This window comes from Leuciscus leuciscus (genome assembly GCF_965113295.1).
Source record: "Leuciscus leuciscus genome assembly, chromosome: 11".
Taxonomy (NCBI): Eukaryota; Metazoa; Chordata; class Actinopteri; order Cypriniformes; family Leuciscidae; genus Leuciscus; species Leuciscus leuciscus.
This window is the reverse complement of record NC_138735.1, coordinates 28641871-28669279: the sequence shown is the minus strand read 5'-3', so window position 1 is coordinate 28669279 and position 27409 is coordinate 28641871. Positions and strand designations below refer to the sequence as shown.

The 27409-nt window shown below is 39.6% G+C and overlaps 1 protein-coding gene across 3 annotated transcripts in view; it reads left to right on the top strand.

Moving 5' to 3' along the window:
• Window positions 1–225: 225 nt before the first annotated feature.
• Window positions 226–27409, top strand: part of LOC309509429 (radial spoke head protein 4 homolog A-like) — a gene marked incomplete at its 5' end in the record, with an annotated part of 106611 nt that continues 79427 nt past the window's right edge. Inside the window, 3 exons of one of the 3 annotated variants that reach the window (XR_014209901.1) lie at window positions 226–1850; window positions 2562–2659; window positions 18074–19542. Coding sequence is in view for 1 of the 3 variants with exons in the window: in XM_082184134.1 (XP_082040260.1) it covers window positions 226–1809 (1584 nt within the window). Of the gene's footprint in view, window positions 1851–2551; window positions 2714–18073; window positions 19543–27409 lie in introns of those variants that run through there. The other 2 variants (XR_014209900.1, XM_082184134.1) reach the window with 2 other exon arrangements.

Genomic DNA, 27409 nt, shown 5'->3' with positions numbered 1-27409 from the left:
CAGTATAAATACGACCTTCAAAACAACATTTGTTTGTTTTTAATTAGTCAAGTCAAGTTTATTTGTATAGCGCTTTTCACAATACAGATTGTATTAAAGCAGCTTCACAGTATTAAATTAAAATAATACAACAAAGTTTGTTTCAAGAGGAATTTATTGATTGATAAAATTAAATTAAATATCCCCAAAATATCCCCAGTCGGCAGCAGTTTTAAGTTTACTACGATGACCGAGGAAGCGTTGAACCATGAGCGACTACAGGCGGCAGCTTGTTTTAAGGCTTACATGATGAAGAACAGCACTAAAACAAATCTCAATCTCTTTGATCACCTTGTAGAAATGTTAACAAAAGTTATGGATGAGCGTCCAGAGAATGCAGTCGATGTGATCGAGGGCATAAGTCGCGAGCTGAAAGGAAGTATCCTTCAGGAGAAACAGGACACCTTGCGTGACAATCCATCCTCCTCATCCTCAGCTCAGTTGCTGGCCGAGCAGCAGAAGACACTCTTCAAATGTGCGGCAGGCAGGGAAGATGATCACGAGGAAGAGCTGTTGGGTTCTCCTCTACCGAATGTTGCAGAACTGGCGTTCTTCTTTGAGCAAGCTGGTGTGGGTCTGGGGAAAGAGGAGATGCAGAGAATCTTTCTGGCATTGAAACAACTGGTGGACACACAGTGTCTCCAGCGCTGTCGATTCTGGGGCAAGATCCTCGGCACACAGAGCAACTACCTGGTGGCTGAGGGGGAATTCAGAGAGGGTGACGGGGAGGAGGAGCAGGAGAGCACAGAACCATCAAATGAGGAGAGAGAGGAAGAGTCACAGGAGGACAAGGATGAAGCTGCTGATCCACTCCCTAAATCAACTTACATGCCACCTGCGCCAGTGCCAAAGGAAGAAAATCAAACTGGCGTTAATAAATTCTCTTATTTTGTGTGTCAACAGCCCGGCATGCCGTGGGTCAGACTGCCGACGGTCACCCCCGCTCAGATCACAGCAGCGCGGCAGATCCGCAGGCTCTTCTCAGGCAGGCTTGATGCTCCTGTTGTAAGTTTCCCTCCCTTTCCCGGCAATGAGGCAAACTACCTGCGTGCCCAGATCGCACGGATCTCAGCCGCCACGCACGTCAGCCCTGCGGGATTCTACCAGTTTGGGGAGGATGAAGGAGAGGATGAAGGAGAGGATGAAGAACTGCGAGACACCTTTGAGGAGAATCCTAACTTTGAGGGCAATCTTATACACGAGATGGCTCATGAGTCTCTGAATCTATGGGTCCATCATGTACAGCACATACTTACACAGGGCCGCTGTGTGTGGGTAAACATAACTCCTAAGTCAGCGGATGACTTTGACGAAGATGCCGAGGAGGAGGAAAAACCTGATGAGCTGGAGCCTGAGATTGGGCCTCCTCTTCTGACGCCTCTGTCTGAGGATGCAAAGATTCATGACACCCCACCTTGGAGCTCCATGATCTCCTCTAACCTCATTCCTCAGTTTTCCATCGCTGTGCTGCGCTCCATCCTCTGGCCTGGAGCTTATGCTTATGCTTCTGAAAATGGCAAGAAGTTTGGAAACATATACATTGGTTGGGGGTTGAAGTATATCGGAGAGGCCTACACCCCAATAGTGCTTCCACCGTCCCACAGCGAACACCCCAGCGGACCCGAAATCACCGAGGCCCAGGACCCCAGTGTGGAGGAAGAGCAGGCTTTGCAAGCAGCCCTGGAGGAGAAGGAGGCCCTGGAAGAGACAGAGGATCATGAGGATGAGGATGAGGAGGATGACTCTGCAAAGGACAGAAATATTCAGTAATATTGGGCGAATCTTCAGTAATGGCGGCGGTATTTGGCTCGGTAAGTTCGTATATTAATTATCAGATTAATAAATAATTGTTGCTCTGTAAGTTGGATTTTAACTTTTATGTTAGAGACTACTTGAGTTGAATTGGTTAATTTAATCATTTGTAGAAACGCAGCTTGTGCACCGTGTGGTCCTAGTTTGTGAGGGGCTATTCATTAACTTCAAATACTACGTCACGTTACCATTACCATTAAATATTAGCGTTTGTTTACATGTTAAAGGGATACTCCACTTTAAAATGAATATACTCACCCTCATGTTGTTTCAAACCTGTATGAATTTATTTCTTCTGCTGAACAGAAAGGAAGATATTTAGAAGAATGTCAGTAACCAGACAGTTTCTGATACCATTGACTTCCATAGTAGGAAAAAAATATACTATGGAAGTCAATGGGACCCAGAAACTGTCTGGTTACTGACATTCTTCTAAATATCTTCCTTTCTGTTCAGCAGAAGAAAGAAATTCATAAAGGATTGAAACAACATGAGGGTGAGTATATTCATTTTAAAGTGGAGTATCCCTTTAACTTAATCTATTGATTAGAATAAAGCTCATGCTGATTTATTGGAATTATTGACCAGCTCAGCCTTGATGATACACGTGCAACACTAACAAAACATATCCCAAATGTGCCATGTTTTAATACAAAACACCATTTTGATCAACATTACTTCACCATATTCTAAACTTCAGTTTTTTGTAGTTTCACCAAGTTCACCAGAGCCTGGGGACGGACAAACATACGTGCCTGCCAGGAAGGAAACCCCAGATTTCCAGTTGCAAAACCAACCCAACCCACTGGTATGTTTTCACATAAGGAACATAATGTTCAAATGTATTATATCCTGTCTTGATCAAAGCAGGCAAAAGGCATACTGTTTTTTTTGTTTTTTTTGGATACAAATTCTCAAAAACAGGACAAGTGGTCAGTCTGTGAGACGGTCAGAGCGTGCTGGTGGTCTTTCTTAAATATCCAGTTCTGCTGTTGTTTCAGTGTACCATTTAAGTCAAGGTAAGGCTATTTTCGACTCTGTAATAATTTAGAATTTTTATCTTCACATAAATCTGTATTTTATGTATACGCGTTCGCACTTTAAATAACAGCCGCGTCTGGAAAGAATTGCAGTTAGAATTTTATTACACTTAAGTCCAACGGTAGTTTCGATTCCTCCCATTTGCGAATTATTTGCTTTTGCTGTGCTAATTGCTGGACCGAGACAGCAACTGTGAATTAAGGGTTATAAACCAGGTTAGACCGAGGCCAGAGCCAGGACAAGCGGTCAGTCTGTGAGACTGTCAGAGCGTGCTGGTGGTCTTTCTTAAATATCCAGTTCTGCTGTTGTTTCAGTGTACCATTTAAGTCAAGGTAAGGCTATTTTCGATTCTGTAATAATTTTGAATTTTTATCGTCAAGTCATCTTCATTTATAATAGCGCTTTTAACAATGTAGATTGTTTCAAAGCAGCTTTACAGAGATAAACGTATAATTTAAGGTAACAGAGATTGTTTTGGCTTTATAGCGGTTCTTTAAAAAGTTATTTTCCAGCTAAAGTTAGTTTTGATTTGTTTCGCTTCCGTCGCAACGATCATTTGTTATTAAATTAGGGGCCGCTAAGACGACACCATTCTCTCTACACAGACTTTAAACGCGAACCTGGGAGAAACGCTGATGGTGTTCACATGCGCATTAAGAATTGGTTCTATAGTTATGTGCGTTTGAATATACACTGCTCAAAAAAATAAAGGGAACACTTAAAGGGATAGTTCACCCAAAAATGAAAATTCTGTCATCATTTACTCATCCTCAAGTTGTTCCAAACCTGTATGAGTTTCTTTGTTCTGCTGAACACAAAGGAAGATATTTGGAAGAATGTTTGTAATCAAACAGATCTCGGTCCCCATTGACTTCCATAGTAGGAAAAAAGATATACTATGGTAGTCAATGGGGACCGAGATCGGTTTGAACATTGAACAACTCAATGTAACTCCAAGTCAATCACACTTCTGTGAAATCAAACTGTCCACTTAGGAAGCAACACTGATTGGCAATCAATTTCACATGCTGTTGTGCAAATGGAATAGACAACAGGTGGAAATTATAGGCAATTAGCAAGACACCCCAAATAAAGGAGTGGTTCTGCAGATGGTAACCACAGACCACTTCTCAGTTCCTATGCGTCCTGGCTGATGTTTTGGTCACTTTTGAATGCTGGCGGTGCTTTCACTCTAGTGGTAGCATGAGACGGAGTCTACAACCCACACAAGTGGCTCAGGTAGTGCAGCTCAGCCAGGATGGCACATCAATGCGAGCTGTGGCAAGAAGGTTTGCTGTGTCTGTCAGCGTAGTGTCCAGAGCATGGAGGCGCTACTAGGAGACAGGCCAGTACATCAGGAGACGTGGAGGAGGCCGTAGGAGGGCAACAACCCAGCAGCAGGACCGCTACCTCCGCCTTTGTGCAAGGAGGAGCAGGAGGAGCACTGCCAGAGCCCTGCAAAATGACCTCCAGCAGGCCACAAATGTGCATGTGTCTGCTCAAACGGTCAGAAACAGACTCCATGAGGGTGGTATGAGGGCCCGACATCCACAGGTGGGGGTTGTGCTTACAGCCCAACACCGTGCAGGACATTTGGCATTTGCCAGAGAACACCAATATTGGCAAATTCGCCACTGGTGCCCTGTGCTCTTCACAGATGAAAGCAGGTTCACACTGAGCACATGTGACAGACGTGACAGAGTCTGGAGACGCTGTGGAGAACGTTCTGCTGCCTGCAACATCTGTGAAGAGCACAGGGCGCCAGTGGCGAATTTGCCAATCTTGGTGTTCTCTGGCAAATGCCAAATAGGGGTGTGACGGTTAGTATATAACCGTGAGACTGACGGTTATAGTTGAACACCGTCATTAGAACTCTATAACCGCCAAAACCGTGTTATTAAAATATTTTTTACAAACATTTATCGTAGAGAATGTTTAAATACTAATTAAAAACAATTGTTAACAGTCTGTGTTATTAATGGTCTACGTCGTCGTTTCCAACTGTATTTGATACTTTGCCAAGTATCCCCTGACCGACCGCCAATCATTTGAGATAGAAATAAAAGCTATGACTATGATATAGTGATGTGCTATCATTATGAGGTTTATTAAACAAATGAAAAACATTTGCAATAAACATTAGCAATAAACATTTGCAATAATAAACAACGTACCATTACCGATAACTGATCGTACAGTTTAATTACCCCTTATAATTGAATAAAGTTATCAAACAGTCTGCACTGCATAAATTATAAATTATACTAATCCTTATTAAAGGGATAGTTCACTTTGAAATTAAATTTTGGTATGTTTTAGCTTACCTCAAGGGCATCCAAGATGTAGGTGTCTTTTTTTCCGCAGTAGTTTCAATTTTGATATTTTTAGGTCAAACCATTCTTGTCTGTCAGTCATATAATGATATAGATATATACACTAGATGTCGCCTTGGCTACGGTTTCGTTCCAATGAACTGCTGTAGCCAAGGCGACTTCTATTGTATATATGAAGACTTCAGATGCAAAAGCCTCTAAGTGCCATCTGAAATTTTTTTCTAAAATGAGCATTTTTATCAAGCTCGTATATTTAGGTTCAGTAATTTCACTTGAATGACAATTAATAGGTAATTTTCATTGCCATTAAAGTGAAATAACTGAACATAAACATACAAGCTTGATAAAAAGGATCATTTTAGAAGAAAATTTCATATGGCACTTAGAGGCTTTTGCATCTGAAGTCTTCATATCTATACCCGCCCGCGCTCTAAGATCACTTGGACGTGGCTGTGTACAAGAGGTAAAAACGATATAAATACTGTTCGTTTTCTCACACAAACCGCTCGTTTCGTGTCTTAGGCCATCAATGTGTACTTACGATGGGGAATTGTTTAATTTGGACGACGGGAATTGTTTTAATTTGGACTCTGTGCATGCTCTTTGAGGTGGTGACCATCGACCTGCATTATATGACTGACAGACAAGAACGGTTTGACCTATCAAAATATCAAAATTGAAACTACTGCGGAAAAAAAGACACCTACATCTTGGATGCCCTTGAGGTAAGCTAAAACATACCAACATTTAATTTCAAAGTGAACTATCCCTTTAATAAGGATTAGTATAATTTATGCAGTGCAGACTGTTTGATAACTTTATTCAATTATAAGGGGTAACTAAACTGTACGATCAGTTATCGGTAATGGTACGTTGTTTATTATTGCAAATGTTTATTGCTAATGTTTATTGCAAATGTTTTTCATTTGTTTAATAAACCTCATAATGATAGCACATCACTATATCATAGTCATAGCTTTTATTTCTATCTCAAATGATTGGCGGTCGGTCAGGGGATACTTGGCAAAGAATCAAATACAGTTGGAAACGACGACGTAGACCATTAATAACACAGACTGTTAACAATTGTTTTTAATTAGTATTTAAACATTCTCTACGATAAATGTTTGTAAAAAATATTTTAATAACACGGTTTTGGCGGTTATAGAGTTCTAATGACGGTGTTCAACTATAACCGTCAGTCTCACGGTTATATACTAACCGTCACACCCCTATTTGGCATTTACCAGAGAACACCAAGATTGACAAATTCGCCACTGGCGCCCTGTGCTCTTCACAGATGTTGCAGGCAGCAGAACGTTCTCCACAGCGTCTCCAGACTCTGTCACGTCTATCACATGTGCTCAGTGTGAACCTGCTTTCATCTGTGAAGAGCACAGGGGACCAGTGGCGAATTTGCCAATATTGGTGTTCTCTGGCAAATGCCAAATGTCCTGCACGGTGTTGGGCTGTAAGCACAACCCCCACCTGTGGACGTCGGGCCCTCATACCACCCTCATGGAGTCTGTTTCTGACCGTTTGAGCAGACACATGCACATTTGTGGCCTGCTGGAGGTCATTTTGCAGGGCTCTGGCAGTGCTCCTCCTGCTCCTCCTTGCACAAAGGCGGAGGTAGCGGTCCTGCTGCTGGGTTGTTGCCCTCCTACGGCCTCCTCCACGTCTCCTGATGTACTGGCCTGTCTCCTAGTAGCGCCTCCATGCTCTGGACACTACGCTGACAGACACAGCAAACCTTCTTGCCACAACTTGCATTGATGTGCCATCCTGGCTGAGCTGCACTACCTGAGCCACTTGTGTGGGTTGTAAACTCCGTCTGATGCTACCACTAGAGTGAAAGCACCGCCAGCATTCAAAAGTGACCAAAACATCAGCCAGGACGCATAGGAACTGAGAAGTGGTCTGTGGTCGCCACCTGCAGAACCACTCCTTTATTGGGGGTGTCTTGCTAATTGCCTATAATTTCCACCTGTTGTCTATTCCATTTGCACAACAGCATGTGAAATTGATTGCCAATCAGTGTTGCTTCCTAAGTGGACAGTTTGATTTCACAGAAGTGTGATTGACTTGGAGTTACATTGTGTTGTTTAAGTGTTCCCTTTATTTTTTTGAGCAGTGTATATTCAAACACACATAACTATAGAACCAATTCTTAATGCGCATGTGAACACCATCAGCGTTTCTCACAGGTTCGCGTTTAAAGTCTGTGTAGAGAGAATGGTGTCGTCTTAGCGGCCCCTAATTTAATAACAAATGATCGTTGCGACGGAAGCGAATCAAATCAAAACTAACTTTAGCTGAAAAATTACTTTTTAAAGAACCGCTATAAAGCCAAAACAATCTCTGTTACCTTAAATTATACGTTTATCTCTGTAAAGCTGCTTTGAAACAATCTACATTGTTAAAAGCGCTATATAAATGAAGATGACTTGACTTGAAGATAAAAATTCACAATTATTACAGAATCGAAAAAAGCCTTACCTTGACTTAAATGGTACACTGAAACAACAGCAGAACTGGATATTTAAGAAAGACCACCAGCACGCTCTGACAGTCTCACAGACTGACCGCTTGTCCTGGCTCTGGCCTCGGTCTAACCTGGTTTATAACCCTTAATTCACAGTTGCTGTCTCGGTCCAGCAATTAGCACAGCAAAAGCAAATAATTCGCAAATGGAAGGAATCGAAACTACCGTTGGACTTAAGTGTAATAAAATTCTAACTGTAATTCTTTCCAGACACGGCTGTTATTTAAAGTGTGAACGCGTATACATAAAATACAGATTTATGTGAAGATAAAAATTCAAAATTATTACAGAATCGAAAATAGCCTTACCTTGACTTAAATAGTACACTGAAACAACAGCAGAACTGGATATTTAAGAAAGACCAAAACATCAGCCAGGACGCATAGGAACTGAGAAGTGGTCTGTGGTTACCACCTGCAGAACCACTCCTTTATTGGGGGTGTCTTGCTAATTGCCTATAATTTCCACCTGTTGTCTATTCCATTTGCACAACAGCATGTGAAATTAATTGCCAATCAGTGTTGCTTCCTAAGTGGACAGTTTGATTTCACAGAAGTGTGATTGACTTGGAGTTACATTGTGTTGTTTAAGTGTTCCCTTCATTTTTTTGAGCAGTGTATGTGCGCAGGTTTGTAATTCCCTACAAACCAAGCCTAAACAAAGCACTGGTCTTTCCTTATACATTTTTATACAGAATTTAATTTAATTTTATCACTCTGGGGCAAGTACGCGAAACAAATTTTCCTGACAACGCTTTATCTGTAGAGTGGTAAAGGGATCCTCCATAGGGAAAGACTAGTTGGCACTTCAGCACTGTGTTGTCATCGGGTCCAGGCGAAAGTCCTTCGTCAGATCTGGATACGGCCTGGATCCGGCAGGCTGCGGGAAAACCTTGGGATAAACAAAGACACTAAAATTAGCGTAGATGCCATTCTACTTATGATGTAACGAGTACATCAGGATTTATGGGAATTGTTCCCGGTTCCGGCTGACCTAATCTATGCAGCCTAAGATTGAAAAATAGAAGTCTATAATGTATTATGTGAATGCTAGGTCAAAGAGATGTGTCTTTAATCTAGCTTTGAACTAACAGAGTGTGTCTGCTTCCCAGACAATGTTAGGAAGACTGTTCCAAAGTTTTGGTGCTAAATAGGAAAAGGATCTACCGCCTGCAGTTGATTTTGATATTCTAGGTATTATTAACTGGCCAGATTTTGAGATCGCAATAGACGTGAAGAACTATAATGCGTTAAGAGCTCGCTCAAGTACTGCGGAGCTAAACCATTTAGTGCTTTGTAAGTAATCAGCAATATTTTAAAATGTATACAATGTTTAATAGGAAGCCAGTGCAGTGTTGACAGAACAGGGCTAATATGGTCATACTTCCTGGTTCTGGTAAGAACTCGAGCTGCTGCGTTTTGGACCAGCTGTAATTTGTTTATTAAGCGTGCAGGGCAACCACCCAGTAGAGCATTACAATAATCTAGCCTTGAGGTCATGAACGCATGAACTAATTGTTCCGCATTTGTCAATGAGAGCATAGGGCGTAATTTAGATATATTTTTAAGATGGAAAAATGCGGTTTTACGGATACTAGACATGTGACTTTCAGATGAAAGATTGGTATCAAAGAGCACACCCAGGTTCCTAACCGACGAAGAAGATTTGACAGAGCAGCCATCAAGTGTTAGACAGTATTCTAGGTTATTACGTGTGGGAGTTTTTTTGTCCAATAATTAGAATCTCTGTTTTTTCAGAATTTAGAAGTAGGAAATTACTTGCCATCCAGTTTTTTTATATCAGCTATGCATTCCGTTAATTTTGTGAATTGGTAAGTTTTGTTAGGTTTTGAAGAAATATACAGCTGAGTATCGTCAGCATAACAGTGAAAGCTAATTCCATGTTTCCTAATGATATCGCCCAAGGGTAGCATGCACAGAGTGAACAGCAACGGTCCTAGTACTGAGCCTTGTGGTACGCCATACTGAACTTGTGATCGACAAGACATTTCTTCATTTACTGCTACAAACTGATAACGGTCAGATAAGTATGATTTAAACCATGCTAGCGCAATTCCACAAATGCCAACATGGTTTTCTAGTCTATTTAAAAGAATGTTGTGGTCAATGGTGTCAAATGCAGCACTAAGATCAAGTAACACCAACAGAGAGATACAGCAACGATCGGATGATAAGAGCAAATCATTTGTAACTCTGAGCGCTGTCTCAGTACTATGGTACGGTCTAAATCCTGACTGAAAATCCTCGCAGATATCATTTCTTTCAAGAAAGGAACACAGTTGTGAGGATACTGCTTTTGCTAATATCTTTGACAAAAAAGGCAGATTTGAGATCGGCCTGTAATTGACTAGTTCTGTAGGATCAAGTTGCGTTTTTTGAACAAGCGGTTTAACCATAGCCAGCTTAAAGGTTTTTGGTACGTATCCTAGAGATAAAGACGAATAAATGATATTAAGAATAGGATCTGTGACCTCTGGGAGCATCTCTTTCAGTAGCTTAGTCGGTATAGGGTCTAACATGCATGTTGTCGATTTAGACGAATTAACGAGTTTGCAAAATTCTTTCTCTCCTACAGCAATGAATGAAACAATGCACTCCCTGATGCGATACTGTAGTAGACGGTTGCATAGTTATAATTTTGTCCCTGATATTATCAATAGCTTTGAACTGACAGAGTGTGTCTGCTTCCCGGACAATGTTAGGAAGACTGTTCCAAAGTTTTGGTGCTAAATAGGAAAAGGATCTACCGCCAGCAGTTGATTTTGATATTCTAGGTATTATTAACTGGCCAGAATTTTGAGATCGCAATAGACGTGAAGGACTATAATGCGTTAAGAGCTCGCTCAAGTACTGCGGAGCTAAACCATTTAGTGCTTTGTAAGTAATCAGCAATATTTTAACATTTATACGATGTTTAATAGGGAGCCAGTGCAGTGTTGACAGAACAGGGCTAATATGGTCATACTTCCTTGTTCTGGTAAGAACTCGAGCTGCTGCATTTTGGACCAGCTGTAATTTGTTTATTAAGCGTGCAGGGCAACCACCCAGTAGAGCATTACAATAATCTAGCCTTGAGGTCATGAACGCATGTACTAATTGTTCCACATTTGTCAATGAGAGCATATGGCGTAATTTAGATTTTTTTTTTTAAGATGGAAAAATGCGGTTTTACGGACACTAGACACGTGACTTTCAAATGAAAGATTGGTATCAAAGAGCATAGTTATAATTTTGTCCCTTATATTATCAATAGACACATTAAAGGGTTAGTTCACCCAAAAATGAAAATGATGTCATTAATGACTCACCCTCATGTCGTTCCAAGCCCGTAAGACCTCCGTTCATCTTCGGAACACAGTTTAAGATATTTTAGATTTAGTCCGAGAGCTTTCTGTCCCTCCATTGAAAATGTATGTACGGTATACTGTCCATGTCCAGAAAGGTAATAAAGACATCATCAAAGTAGTCCATGTGACATCAGTGGGTTAGTTAGAATTTTTTGAAGCATCGAAAATACATTTTGGTCCAAAAATAACAAAAACTACGACTTTATTCAGCATTTTATTCTCTTCCGGGTCTGTTGTCAATCCGCGTTCATGACTCCGCAGTGACGCTGCTGACGTAAGACGCTGCTGACGTGTTATCTGGTGCGCCCGAGCTTCGTTTACAGTCTGAGAGAGACGCATGCTGTATTCAAGCTATTCTACATTGTTTGTATTTTGGTATTGCTATATTTTTAAAAATGGTGCGTAAGTGGTAACACCAGGTTAACACGTCAGCAGCGTCTTCTGCGGAGTCGTGAACGCGGATTGACAACAGACCCGGAAGAGAATACAATGCTGAATAAAGTCGTAGTTTTAGTTATATTTGGACCAAAATGTAATTTCGATGCTTCAAAAAATTCTAACTAACCCACTGATGTCACATGGACTACTTTGATGATGTTTTTATGACCTTTCTGGACATGGACAGTATACCATACATACATTTTCAATGGAGGGACAGAAATCTCTCGGACTAAATCTAAAATATCTTAAACTGTGTTCCGAAGATGAACGGAGGTCTTACGGGCTTGGAACGACATGAGGGTGAGTCATTAATGACATCATTTTCATTTTTGGGTGAACTAACCCTTTAAAGACACATCTCTTTGACCTAGCATTCACATAATACATTATAGACTTCTATAATTCAATGTTAGGCTGCGTAGATTAGGTCAGCCGGAACCGGGAACACTTCCCATAAATCCAGATGTACTCGTTACATTATAAGTAGAATGGCATCTACGCTAATTTTAGTGTCTTTGTTTATCCCGAGGTTTTCCCGCAGCCTGCCGGATCCAGGCCGTATCCAGATCTGACGAAGGACCTTCGCCTGGACCCGATGACAACGCAGTGCTGAAGTGCCAACTAGTTTCTCCCTATGGAGGATCCCTTTACCACTCTACAGATAAAGCGTTTTCGAGAAATTCGTTTCGCGTACCTACCCCGAAGTGACAAAATAAAATAAAATTCTGTATCAAAATTTATAAGGAAAGACCAGTACTTTGTTTAGGCTTGGTTTGTAGGGAATTACAAACCTGCGCACATATATTCAAACGCACATAACTATAGAACCAATTCTTAATGCGCATGTGAACGCCATCAGCGTTTCTCACAATGTAGATTGTTTCAAAGCAACTTTATAGAGATAAACGTATCATTTAAGGTAACAGAGATTGTTTTGGCTTTATAGCGGTTCTTTAAAAAGTAATTTTCCAGCTAAAGTTAGTTTTGATTTGATTCGCTTCCGTCGCAACGATCATTTGTTATTAAATTAGGGGCCGCTAAGATGACACCATTCTCTCTACATAGACTTTAAACGCGAACCTGTGAGAAACGCTGATGGTGTTAACATGCGCATTAAGAATTGGTTTTATAGTTATGTGCGTTTGAATATATGTGCGCAGGTTTGTAATTCCCTACAAACCAAGCCTAAACAAAGTACTGGTCTTTCCTTATAAATTTTTATACAGAATTTTATTTTTATTTTGTCACTTCGGGGTAGGTACGCGAAACGAATTTCTCGAAAACGCTCTATCTGTAGAGAGGTAAAGGGATCCTCCATAGGGAGAGACTAGTTGGCACTTCAGCACTGCGTTGTCATCGGGTCCAGGCGAAGGTCCTTCGTCAGATCTGGATACGGCCTGGATCCGGCAGGCTGCGGGAAAACCTCGGGATAAACAAAGACACTAAAATTTGCGTAGATGCCATTCTACTTATGATGTAACAAGTACATCAGGATTTATGGGAAGTGTTCCCGGTTCCGGCTGACCTAATCTATGCAGCCTAAGATTGAAAAATAGAAGTCTATAATGTATTATGTGAATGCTAGGTCAAAGAGATGTGTCTTTAAAGGGTTAGTTCACCCAAAAATGTAAATTATGTCATTAATGACTCACCCTCATGTCGTTCCAAGCCCGTAAGACCTCCGTTCATCTTCGGAACACAGTTTAAGATATTTTAGATTTAGTCCGAGAGATTTCTGTCCCTCCATTGAAAATGTATGTAAGGTGTACTGTCCATGTCCAGAAAGGTAATAACAACATCATCAAAGTAGTCCATGTGACATCAGTGGGTTAGTTAGAATTTTTTGAAGCATCGAAAATACATTTTGGTCCAAATATAACTAAAACTACGACTTTATTCAGCATTGTTTTCTCTTCCGGGTCTGTTGTCAATCCGCGTTCACGACTCCGCAGAAGACGCTGCTGACGTGTTAACCTGGTGTTACCACTTGCGCACCATTTTTAAAAATATAGCAATACCAAAATACAAACAATGTAGAATAGCTTGAATACAGCATGCGTCTCTCTCAGACTGTAAACGAAGCTCGGGCGCACCAGATAACACGTCAGCAGCGTCTTACGTCAGCAGCGTCACTGCGGAGTCATGAACGCGGATTGACAACAGACCCGGAAGAGAATACAATGCTGAATAAAGTCGTAGTTTTTGTTATTTTTGGACCAAAATGTATTTTCGATGCTTCAAAAAATTCTAACTAACCCACTGATGTGACATGGACTACTTTGATGATGTCTTTATTACCTTTCTGGACATGGACAGTATACCGTACATACATTTTCAATGGAGGGACAGAAAGCTCTCGGACTAAATCTAAAATATCTTAAACTGTGTTCCGAAGATGAACGGGGAGGTCTTACGGGCTTGGAACGACATGAGGGTGAGTCATTAATGACATCATTTTCATTTTTGGGTGAACTAACCCTTTAATGTGTCTATTGATAATATAAGGGACAAAATTATAACTATGCTCTTTGATACCAATCTTTCATTTGAAAGTCACGTGTCTAGTATCCGTAAAACCGCATTTTTCCATCTTAAAAAAAAATCTAAATTACGCCATATGCTCTCATTGACAAATGTGGAACAATTAGTACATGCGTTCATGACCTCAAGGCTAGATTATTGTAATGCTCTACTGGGTGGTTGCCCTGCACGCTTAATAAACAAATTACAGCTGGTCCAAAATGCAGCAGCTCGAGTTCTTACCAGAACCAGGAAGTATGACCATATTAGCCCTGTTCTGTCAACACTGCACTGGCTCCCTATTAAGCATCGTATAAATGTTAAAATATTGCTGATTACTTACAAAGCACTAAATGGTTTAGTTCCGCAGTACTTGAGCGAGCTCTTAACGCATTATAGTCCTTCACGTCTATTGCGATCTCAAAATTCCGGCCAGTTAATAATACCTAGAATATCAAAATCAACTGCTGGCGGTAGATCCTTTTCCTATTTAGCACCAAAACTTTGGAAAAGTCTTCCAAACATTGTCCGGGAAGCAGACACACTCTGTCAGTTCAAAGCTATTGATAATATCAGGGACAAAATTATAACTATACAACCGTCTACTACAGTATCGCATCAGGGAGTGCATTGTTGTCTCCCTGAGGAAAAATTCGATTCATTCATTCATTGCTATAGGAGAGAAAGAATTTTGCAAACTCGTTAATTCGTCTAAATCGACAACATGTATGTTAGACCCTATACCGACTAAGCTACTGAAAGAGATGCTCCCAGAGGTCATAGATCCTCTTTTTAATATCATTTATTCGTCTTTATCTCTAGGATATGTACCAAAAACCTTTAAGCTGGCTATGGTTAAACCGCTTGTTAAAAAAACGCAACTTGATCCTAGGGAACTAGTCAATTACAGGCCGATCTCAAATCTGCCTTTTTTGTCAAAGATATTAGCAAAAGCAGTATCCTCACAACTGTGTTCCTTTCTTGAAAGAAATTAATTCTGCGAGGATTTTCAGTCAGGATTTAGACCGTACCATAGTACTGAGACAGCGCTCATTAGAGTCACAAATGATTTGCTCTTATCATCCGATCGTGGCTGTATTTCTCTGTTGGTGTTACTTGATCTTAGTGCTGCATTTGACACCATTGACCACAACATTCTTTTAAATAGACTAGAAAACCATGTTGGCATTTGTGGAATTGCGCTAGCATGATTTAAATCATACTTATCTGACCGTTATCAGTTTGTAGCAGTAAATGAAGAAATGTCTTGTCGATCACAAGTTCAGTATGGCGTACCACAAGGCTCAATACTAGGACCGTTGCTGTTCACTCTGTACATGCTACCCTTGGGCGATATCATTAGGAAACATGGAATTAGCTTTCACTGTTATGCTGACGATACTCAGCTGTATATTTCTTCAAAACCTTACGAAACTTACCAATTCACAAAATTAACGGAATGCATAGCTGATATAAAAAACTGGATGACTAGTAATTTCCTACTTCTAAATTCTGAAAACACAGAGATTCTAATTATTGGACAAAAAAACTCCCACACGTAATAACCTAGAATACTGTCTAACACTTGATGGCTGCTCTGTCAAATCTTCTTCGTCGGTTAGGAACCTGGGTGTGCTCTTTGATACCAATCTTTCATTTGAAAGTCACGTGTATCCGTAAAACCGCATTTTTCCATCTTAAAAATATATCTAAATTACGCCCTATGCTCTCATTGACAAATGCGGAACAATTAGTACATGCGTTCATGACCTCAAGGCTAGATTATTGTAATGCTCTACTGGGTGGTTACCCTGCACGCTTAATAAAAAAATTACAGCTGGTCCAAAACGCAGCAGCTCGAGTTCTTACCAGAACCAGGAAGTATGACCATATTAGCCCTGTTCTGTCAACACTGCACTGGCTTCCTATTAAACATCGTATAAATGTTAAAATATTGCTGATTACTTACAAAGCACTAAATGGTTTAGCTCCGCAGTACTTGAGCGAGCTCTTAACGCATTATAGTCCTTCACGTCTATTGCGATCTCAAAATTCTGGCCAGTTAATAATACCTAGAATATCAAAATCAACTGCTGGCGGTAGATCCTTTTCCTATTTAGCACCAAAACTTTGGAACAGTCTTCCTAACATTGTCCGGGAAGCAGACAAACTCTGTCAGTTCAAAGCTAGAATAAAAAAATCTCTTTGACCTAGCATTCACATAATACATTATAGACTTCTATTTTTCAATCTTAGGCTGCGTAGATTAGGTCAGCCGGAACCGGGAACACTTCCCATAAATCCTGATGTACTCGTTACATCATAAGTAGAATGGCATCCGCAAATTTTAGTGTCTTTGTTTATCCCGAGGTTTTCCCACAGCCTGCCGGATCCAGGCCGTATCCAGATCTGACGAAGGACCTTCGCCTGGACCCGATGACAACGCAGTGCTGAAGTGCCAACTAGTTTCTCCCTATGGAGGATCCCTTTACCACTCTACAGATAAAGCGTTTTCGAGAAATTCGTTTCGCGTACCTACCCCGAAGTGACAAAATAAAATAAAATTCTGTATCAAAATTTATAAGGAAAGACCAGTACTTTGTTTAGGCTTGGTTTGTAGGGAATTACAAACCTGCGCACATATATTCAAACGCACATAACTATAGAACCAATTCTTAATGCGCATGTGAATGCCATCAGCGTTTCTCACAATGTAGATTGTTTCAAAGCAGCTTTATAGAGATAAACGTATAATTTAAGGTAACAGAGATTGTTTTGGCTTTATAGCGGTTCTTTAAAAAGTTATTTTCCGGCTAAAGTTAGTTTTGATTTGATTCGCTTCCGTTGCAACGATCATTTGTTATTCAATTAGAGGCCGCTAAGACGACACCATTCTCTCTACATAGACTTTAAACGCGAACCTGGGAGAAACGCTGATGGCGTTCACATGCGCATTAAGAATGCATACTGTATTAGATTTAGATTGTTGGACGAACCGCAGCCACGCTCAATAAAGAATAAAATCTGTTTGAACGCGATCCCAGCGTCTCCTGGGGGGTCGTTCTTCGTACATTACTTATTACATCCGAGATCAAATGACACATCCAAGATGATATCATCGTGCTAATCATGATCTGGCTAACTCGGTTCTTCGAACACACTTGCCGGATATGATTAGTATAGCTGGATTGAGTTATCTGAGATAATTGCGCGTTCATGCGCTGGGTTAAAAGGGGACATGTATCGATAGTAGAAACATTGATCAGCAACGCTGCTATTGGCTGCTCAGCGTGGCCAAAGAGCGCGCTCAGTTTTTCTCCGCAGCAGAGCAAGAACTAATAGTCGAAGTTAATTCGGAATTTTAATGTTTAATCAAAACGCCAGGGAACACCTCAAAGTCTGCAAAAGCCAGGAGAGAGGGCTGGCAAAAAGTAGCAGACAATTTAAATCCGTTAGAAGTGGCCATGTTAGATGTTTTTATCACTTATTAGCCTATATTTTTGTATTTTAATAATTGCATAATTACTTTATTCATTGTAATGTCAGAGTCACCACACTAGAACATGGGAACAAATAAAAGTGAAGTACAAAAATATTCTACATAATGGTAATTTTTAGTTATATTATAGTCTCTTTTATAAAAGGCACTGTTAAATAAATGGTTGTCTGTTTATAAAAGCCACCAAGAAAAAGGCTGAAAAAAAAGAAAAGAAAAGATCTTAGTAGCCTACACTGTAAAATTATTTTTGCTGCATTAAATTAAGGCCGTATAGTCATTTCAACTGTTAAATCTTGAGTAATGATGAATTGCTTTGACTTGTGAAAGTGAAAACTGATAAACTTATGTTAATGTAAAATATTTTGCCATGAGTTATTGATCACATTTTTCCCGAGTGTAGTTCATTGTAATGACATTGTGTTTTCCTCTTTTGTGCACTTTTACATAATACACCAACACTTGTATCTGTTCCCAAGAAAGTGGTGGCTGAAATACAGTATGTGCAGTAAGTGGACATTTTCTAACTTTCCAAAGGAAAGAAAGTATAAGACTTTGTAATGTCCATTTGTTTCCATTGCACTGGACAGTGAATAAACCCTCTCAGACAACTTTCATATGGAGGAACTAGCCTACCTGCAAGTGCATAAATAACTTTACTTAATATATACTTGTATGCTTTATGGCTGCAATATAAGTTGCAGGATTCCACATCTACAGAAAGGCCTACAGAAGAGTCTGCACAGACAGAGGAGACATAGGCCTACAGGTGGGCAGTGTATAGACAACTTTTCCTTTTATTTGTTGCATGAGGCATGTGTCTAATATCTCTTGTTGCAGGCACTTGAACACTGGCTTTTCTTTACAAAGAACTATTGAAATAAAACTCAAGGAACTAAGCATATTTGTCTTTTATTAAACATTTAATGAAAAGTGGGGGTTTTTTTGGCAATGTTGTGTAATATGGCACATGCAACAATGTCACAGGCCCTGTCAGGTGTGCAACCCTCAGACTTATCAGACACTGAAATCTTCCCTTTAGCCAAAGTTAATTTCATTGTGTGCCCTTGTCCTGGCTGCTGCATTGTAACTGGTTTGGGTCAGGGAATGGGGTCATAAAACACCTGTCTGCAGGAACATGTCATAATCACCTATGAAAAAATGCAGTTCTGTTAGGATCAGCATAAGTGTATGTAATACAGTGAGCTTGATATTTAATTGTGGAACTTTCCTTACCACTTTCAAATAATGTGCATAAATGTGAATTTCTGAAAATTCTTAAGTCATGCACAGATCCTGGCCATTTTGCTTTCACATTTGTGATATGGAAGATTTTAGTCAACTGCCTTTTTTTAATTTGATATAATTTATTGAATATTAAGAATCCCAGTAGTAACTGGGCTGCACATTTACATTGTGAACCCCCTTTATGTTCATAATCCCCTTCATTGAGGCCTTGATGGCAGTCTATGGTCTAGCCTATAGTCTATGGTACCAATCACGTTAGTGAAGCCTGAGTGACACTGTAATCGGCATGGTAATGATTGCGTGATCTTCATAAAAAATTATGATAGCCCAAAAAAAACGGAAAAAAAACTGCTTTACAACATTGGGTCTTAAGTGGCTTGGAAATGCCACAAAAAAACCTAAAACTGTTTTTTAAACCTAAAAGCGCCAGGTAAAGTCCGAATGACACGACAGACAGAACTTTCCATCAAGTTCTCCGCATCTCCAATAGTGTAAAGGAAAGAGCCACTCGCAAATAATCTTAGGGCAATGCAAACAGTTTGTGCTGTAGTTAAAGCCAGACTCCGACAAGTCGAAAATAAATGTGCGTTTCCAACAATTTAATAATGTAAACGACAATCTCACGAGTCACGAGAAAAAATATACATCTCAGAAAGTGCACTATCGCGCTGCGCTGGACTTCCCGTATCAACTCCGCTTATGAAGCCGCGATCTAATCCTGTTTACATGAAATAAGCTCCCGAGCAGGTTTAAGATTGCGCACCTGTTGCTATGACAGCAAGTCCAGGATGAGCTTCGAAGAACCAAACTATCCAAGATCATGCCAAATCGTCAACAATCAAATCCAGCTAACTGAGTTAGCGACGTACGAAGAACGGCCCCCAGGTCTTTGCTTCGATGACGGAATAAAGTTTCCAACAGGATGGACAGGCTGTTTTCTCTTCTTGAGAAAATGATTGAAAAATATATATTTTTTCTACATATTCTTGTTTAACTTTTTTAACTTTAATTTTTCAAAAGGAAAGAAATTCTGTACATTATTTTTATGCAACTTTAAATGTGTAAATAAAAGAGAATGAATTGTTCTGGACATTGTTTATTTTTATAATTTCTACATGAAACATTCTTCTACACCTTTAAAAAAAAAATTTAATTGGTAAATGAAAATCATTTGTTCTATAGGCTACATTAAAGTACTTTTTCCAACTATTTACAACATACGTTAAACATAAAATCAACATAAACATTTAACTTTACAGTACATAAAATAAGAAAAAAAAGTAGACTTTTATTGAGCTGAGCAGGGAGACCCTGGTGGAGCTGCTGGACCGGGATGGGCTGCCCCTGGTAATGCCTTCTGCTGGTGGGACATCATCTGGGATGGTCTCCAGAGTGTTTAAGTGCATATTTCCACTATCCACTAAGTTGTCCACCAACAGGTTTGCAGGGATGATTCAATCGTACTTTTGAATACAAAAATACAGATTTGGATAAAAAAGTACTTTTAATAACAACTAATAATGCATTGGGGAAAAACTACTAGAACCTTAGTTCTGAATTCTACTGAATTCAGCAGTGCTGCCAAAATCATACTCCCTTATGTAAAATACTTATTATTGAATTTAAATGAATCCATTTTTATTTTTTGCTAACCTAAAATAAATAATTAAATAAATAAATACTAGGACAAATGCCAGACAATAATAAAACTCCAAATAAAACTCCATTTGTTGGATCAGTGTAAAGTAGATTTTCTAGGGCAGGAAGTGAGACCTCAGTATCAGATCTACTCTCATTCTGTGGTTCAGGCCAGAGCAACTATAAAACTCACGAGGGCATACAGTTGTGGCATGTGACTGACTGGTCATGCATGAGCATTGACACGCACACCTATTACCAGTCATGATGTTGCCATCACCAGATTACTCATGTCATGTGACTGCGTGGAACTTGACTATTGACTAACCAAAACTCTTTTTAGTGTATAGTGTGTATGTTCATGTGAACTGTCTATGATTTAACATATCAGTTTTTCAGATTTCTTTTTACAAATTGTTATTCAGTTGTTGTTTAAATTAGACATCAGATATTTTACACCTTATTACATATCAGATAACATTTTACCATACATAGTTCACTTGTATTTTCAGTACTTTCAATACTCCATATTCTATACATCCTTGTGCATTTAAGTACTCTTTAGCCGTTTCATTGTATTGTATTGTATTAGTATTAGTAGTATTGTAGTATCTTTTGTTAATAAAATCTTTTTTTTTACAACTGTCTTTTGTGTTGGTTATACAGGAAGTTGCCCAGAACCAAGGGATTTCCTCCCACTAATTGAAATGATTTTTCTTATTGTATAATTATTTTGAATAATTTTATATTTGTTAAAGTTATTTCCTGCTGTCTCGACGTAAACCCACTCACTCACCCCACACCCACCAGTTTGCAGACGTTTCTTGACTGGGTTATCTTGTTGAATTTGGTGATTAACATGGATCCTGACATATACAAAAAAATATTCAATTATAAAACAAATGGTTCATACCCTGATGGGTATTCCAAAACGGAGAAATCAAATTTTAGAAAAAAGGCCAACACTTTTGACCTCCAAGGTAAGAGCCATACATTTTTTAATATCTACAATTTTTTAAATTATGTTATCAGTTCTCTTTGTAAAAATGGTCTAAAGTTTAATCTTAAATTTGTATCTCATATGCTAAAGGTGAGGCAAGTTGCACGTGCAACATGCTTTTTGCGTTCGTACTTTTAGGTTAAAAAAAGTACAGAATATACAACTACTTTATAGTTGCCTGCAACGTAGGCTATTCAACGTGAGGACATGCATGATTAAACAATGCACACGTTAAAAAAATATGAACGCTGCAAAGTTGAATCGGCATAAATAAAAATCCAAATAATTTTTAGTTGTATCTAAAAATATATAATTAGCATAAATAGTAAAATATGGGCTAGAAATTTTGAGGTAATCACCCACTCTTTTGTAATTTACCATTTATGCCATTTATATTCGCTAGCAGTATAAATTAGTCGAGTTTTTAGATGCCTAACTTTATGCCACTAGGTGTCACTATACAGCACTGCATGCATTTTAAAGCTGACATTCGTAATCACAAAAATTAAACTTTTATTACTACAGTAAAAAACAAAAAACATTTACGATATTAAAACTATAGTTACATGGTTATAATGAAATAAATGTTTTTCTCTAAAACACGTTGGGAAAAAATATTTTTCCCCTTTTATTAAATTCTTTTTTCAACCTCCTTTCCCTAAGATAACAGCTCTGAGTCTTCTCCTATAATACCTGATGAGTTTGGAGAACACCTGACCAGAGATCAGAGACCATTCCTCCATACAGAATCTCTCCAGATCCTTCAGATTCCCAGATCCATGTTGGCGATTAATTTGTCTCTTTTGTCTATTTTTTCTTTTCATAGTTGGTGAATTGTATTACCTTAGGAACAAAGGAAAAAAACAACAGAGTAGACTAAAAGTTGTGTGTGGGGCAGAAAGAGGCAAACAAACTTTTTGAGGAGTTTCACGCAAGCAGCCTCGGAGCTCACACAGGACAAAAGAAAACACGAAACGCAATATCTATACGATTTTACTGGCCTGGCATTCACAGGACATTGACACCTGGGTAATAACATGTACAGAATGAATACTTTTGCAATATTATAAAATGCTAATGATTTCCAACATTATACTGTTTTGGTCACAGGTGGCACAGTGTGTACCATGTCAGGCCAGCAGGTCATCAGTTAAGGAGCAAAATGAAATCATTCCAATTGTGGTATTCCTTTCCATCACACATTTATTTATTATTATCCAATCCATGTCCACCAATCCATGTGGTCTTGTCACCACCACAATCTCCACCACCAGTGCCATCACCACAATCTCCACCACCAGTGCCATCACCACAATCTCCACCACCAGTGCCATCACCACTATCTCCACCACCAGTGCCATCACCACATTCTCCACCCCCAGTCCATGAGGTCTTGTCAGCCCTCTCCTCACCAGTATCTCCACCATCAGTGCCATCACCACATTCTCCACCACCAATCCATGTGGTCTTGTCAGCCCTCTCCTCACCAGTATCTCCACCACCAGTGCCATCACCACATTCTCCACCCCCACCAGTGCCATCACCACAATCTCCACCACCAGTCCATGTGGTCTTGTCAGCCCTCTCCTCACCAGTATCTCCACCATCAGTGCCATCACCACATTCTCCACCACCAATCCATGTGGTCTTGTCAGCCCTCTCCTCACCAGTATCTCCACCACCAGTGCCATCACCACAATCTCCACCACCACCACCAGTGCCATCACCACATTCTCCACCCCCACCAGTGCCATCACCACAATCTCCACCACCAGTCCATGTGGTCTTGTCAGCCCTCTCCTCACCAGTATCTCCACCACCAGTGCCATCACCACATTCTCCACCACCAATCCATGTGGTCTTGTCAGCCCTCTCCTCACCAGTATCTCCACCACCAGTGCCATCACCACAATCTCCACCACCACCAGTGCCATCACCACATTCTCCACCCCCAATCCATGTGGTCTTGTCAGCCCTCTCCTCACCAGTATCTCCACCATCAGTGCCATCACCACAATCTCCACCACCACATTCTCCACCACCAGTGCCATCACCACATTCTCCACCACCAGTCCATGTGGTCTTGTCAGCCCTCTCCTCACCACAATCTCCACCATCAGTGCCATCACCACAATCTCCACCACCACCAGTGCCATCACCACATTCTCCACCCCCAGTCCATGTGGTATCTTCAGGTCTCTCCTCACCGGCATCTCCACCACCAGTTCATGCCACATCATCCTCAGGAGTTGTGATTTTATCAGGGTCCAGCTCTTCAGAAATAGAATCACGTATGTACTTAAACAACAATTTAGACAGTTATAATAATAATAATAATAATACATATTACAGTAGTAACACATGGATTCACCAGTTGTGAGAAACACCATTGCATAATTTAAGATAGACATGTAACCTCAATTGTGATTTTCTTCAGAGTTTCATATTCTGTCTGGTCAGAACTTTGCATTGTTAGGGCCCGAGCACCGATGGTGTGAGGACCCTCTTGGAATTGCTCTGTTTATTATTATTATTCTTCTCCGCATTTAATCGCATTTTTGAGGGCCTAAACATGCTCGAAAACTCACGAAACTTTGCACACGCGTCAGAACTGGCGAAAATTTACATCTGATATAGGTTTCAGAATTGGGCGGGGCAAAATGGCTCGATAGCGCCACCTATAAAAGTTCAACGGAGTGCGCCTCCCGCTATGTTCCACGTACGTTTACGAAATTCGGTACATACATGTAAGGACCTAATACCTACAAAAAAGTCTCTTGGAGCGTAGCCCTAAACACAACAGGAAGTCAGCCATTTTCAACTTCCTCTCAGATTTTTGTGCAGTTTTTGCCATTTTCATGCCTCGTACTTTAACGAACTCCTCCTACAGTTTTAATCTGATCATCTTCAAATTTGGTGAGTGTAATCTTAAGGCCTTTGCGACGTTAAATTGCGAAGATCTTGAGTTTTCGTCGAAGGGCGGGTCCTCGGCGGCCTGACAAATTTCGATGTTTCGCCATGAAACAGGAAGTTGCTGAAACTCAGGCATGGAATGTCCAATCTGCGCCAAACTTCACACGTTTGATAAACGTTCTGTCCTGAACACATGACCATGCTCATATTCAGTTACAGTCATAGCGCCACCTGCTGGCAACAGGAAGTGACATGTTTAACATTGTTGTGAACTCCTGATAACATATAAAAAAGTGCCAGCAAGTGCTAAGCATGCTAACAACATACTAGACACATGCTAAAACATGCTAGCAAACACTTAGCTAATTGCTAAAGCATGCTATTACTGCAATTAAATAGGAATTTGCTGTAACTCAGGCACGGAATGTCTAATCTGCCCCAAACGTCACACATTTGATAAGAGTCATGGCCTGAACACATCTACATGAGAATATTCAGTTATAGTAATAGCGCCACCTACTGGTAACAGGAAGTGTCATGTTTAACACGTTGATGCCGTTCTAGCAACATGTTAAAAATGCCATTGACTTCTAAACATGCTAGAAACATGTTAAAACATGCTAGCAAAACTTAGCTAAGTGCTAAAGCATGTTAATTCAATGAAACAGGATGTTGTTGTTACTCAAGAAGGCAATGTCCAATCTGCGCCAAACTTCACACGTTTGATAAGCGTTCTGTCCTGAACACATGACCATGCTCATATTCAGTTACAGTCATAGCGCCACCTGCTGGCAACAGGAAGTGACATGTTAAACACTGTTGTGGACTCCTAATAACATATAAAAAAGTTCCAGCATGTGCTAAACATGCTAACAACATACTAGAAACATGTTAAAACATGCTAGCAAACACTTAGCTTAGTGCTAAAGCATGCTAATACTGCAATTAAATAGGAATTTGCTGTAACACAGGCACGGAATGTCCAGTCTGCCCCAAACTTCACACGTTTGATAAGAGTCATGGCCTGAACACATCTACATGAGAATATTCAGTTATAGTAATAGCGCCACCTACTGGTAACAGGAAGTGTCATGTTTAACACGTTGATGCCGTTCTAGCAACATGTTAAAAATACCATTGACTTCTAAACATGCTAGAAACATGTTAAAACATGCTAGCAATACTAAGCTAAGTGCTAAAGCATGCTAATATAATGAAACAGGATGTTGTTGTTACTCAAGAAGGCAATGTCCAATCTGCGCCAAACTTCACACTTTTGATAAGCGTTCTGTCTTGAACACATGACAATGCTCATATTCAGTTACAGTCAAAGCGCCACCTGCTGGCAACAGGAAGTGACATGTTAAACACTGTTGTGGACTCCTAATAACATATAAAAAAGTGCCAGCATGTGCTAAACATGCTAACAACATTCTAGAAACATGCTAAAACATGCTAGCAAACACTTAGCTAATTGCTAAAGCATGCTATTGCTGCAATTAAATAGGAATTTGCTGTAACACAGGCATGGAAAGTCCAATCTGCCCCAAACTTAATATGTAACATGCAAGAAACATGCTAGCAACACATAGCTAAGTTCTAAAGCATGTTAGAAATGCTAAAGGAAGTTGTTGTAACTCAAACATACAATATCCAATCTGCCCCAAACTTCACATACTTCATAAAAGTCCTGCACTGAACACATCTACAAAGCAATATTCAGATATATAACCCCACCTACTGCCAACAGAAACTGAACTGGTTAACACAGTAATGCAGTACTAACCACATACCTATTGTGTACTAAGCATGCTAAAAACATACTAAACATGCTAGCAACTACTATATACTGTATACCTCCTTAAATGCACATTGCCCAACCATGCTCTGTCTTCCTAAAGCCAACGAGTGACGATGGCACGGGTGCGAGGGCCCTTTCATCGCTGCTTGCAGCTTTAATTTTGCTTGTTTTTGACATTTTACAGGTGTCAGAGAAGCCTGGGAAGGAAAAAGCTTGTATGTGCTGATCTCAAAAATAGGGCCTTTCAAATTGTTTTACTCTGACATTCATCAGACAAGCACCAACTCACTAGGAAATTGTTATCTTGCTGAGTTCTAATTTCTAATATATGAAATATTTTCCATGAAACTAATTTTGTGTGATTTATATGCCTATCCAGTTATATCTTTCATAACTAAATACATAAGTAATATATATGTCACAGCTTGGCAGATGAAGGTATATTTCCAAAGGAGATAACTGTCCTGCTTGTTACATTAAGGGACCAAACTGAGGTGGAGGAAGATAAACTAATTATAGGGACTAACAAGAACAGGTGCCAGCTAGACAGAACATAATTGTGACAATATACACAATTAATATTTAAAAGCAAAAAAAAAAAAAAAAAAGTCAAACATGTTCAAAAGTTAGTATTGAGAATTAACAGTGGTTTAGCTTTGTTTATGTTTATCTGAGTTCAGATTGAATTCACCATTATGTTGTTTAGTATTTATTTTAAATTGGCCTCTTGTCTCTTGAGGTTGTTATTTTTTTTATCTAGCCATTATAATAATGTGTTTGTACAACATGTTATGTTGGCAAAATAAGTAAATGTGTTTTTTTATTTTTCTGAAATGGTTTGTGTTTTCTTATTGGTTTCCACACTGTACAGATTTTTATACCTAAGAAGACATCTTATATATAGGCCTAAGTGTGTTAATGAAATCCAACGGTTTGTGAATGAAGCCACTTCATATCAAACTGTTTCAACATTTCATTATTTTGCTAAAATAATGTTTTACAAACACATAATGTCCAAAGAAAAACTATCCAAAGTTCAAAATGAACGTGTCCATCTAAAGGAAACATTAAACATCATTAAACAGATCACCTCTGTGAATATTTTTTTCTTATTGGAAACTAATATGTCTTCATTTATTCCTGTCAGATCATGAATGCTTATATGTACCTTTTGGTACAAAAGTACAACAAGGATTCAACAAAAAAGGCTGTGTG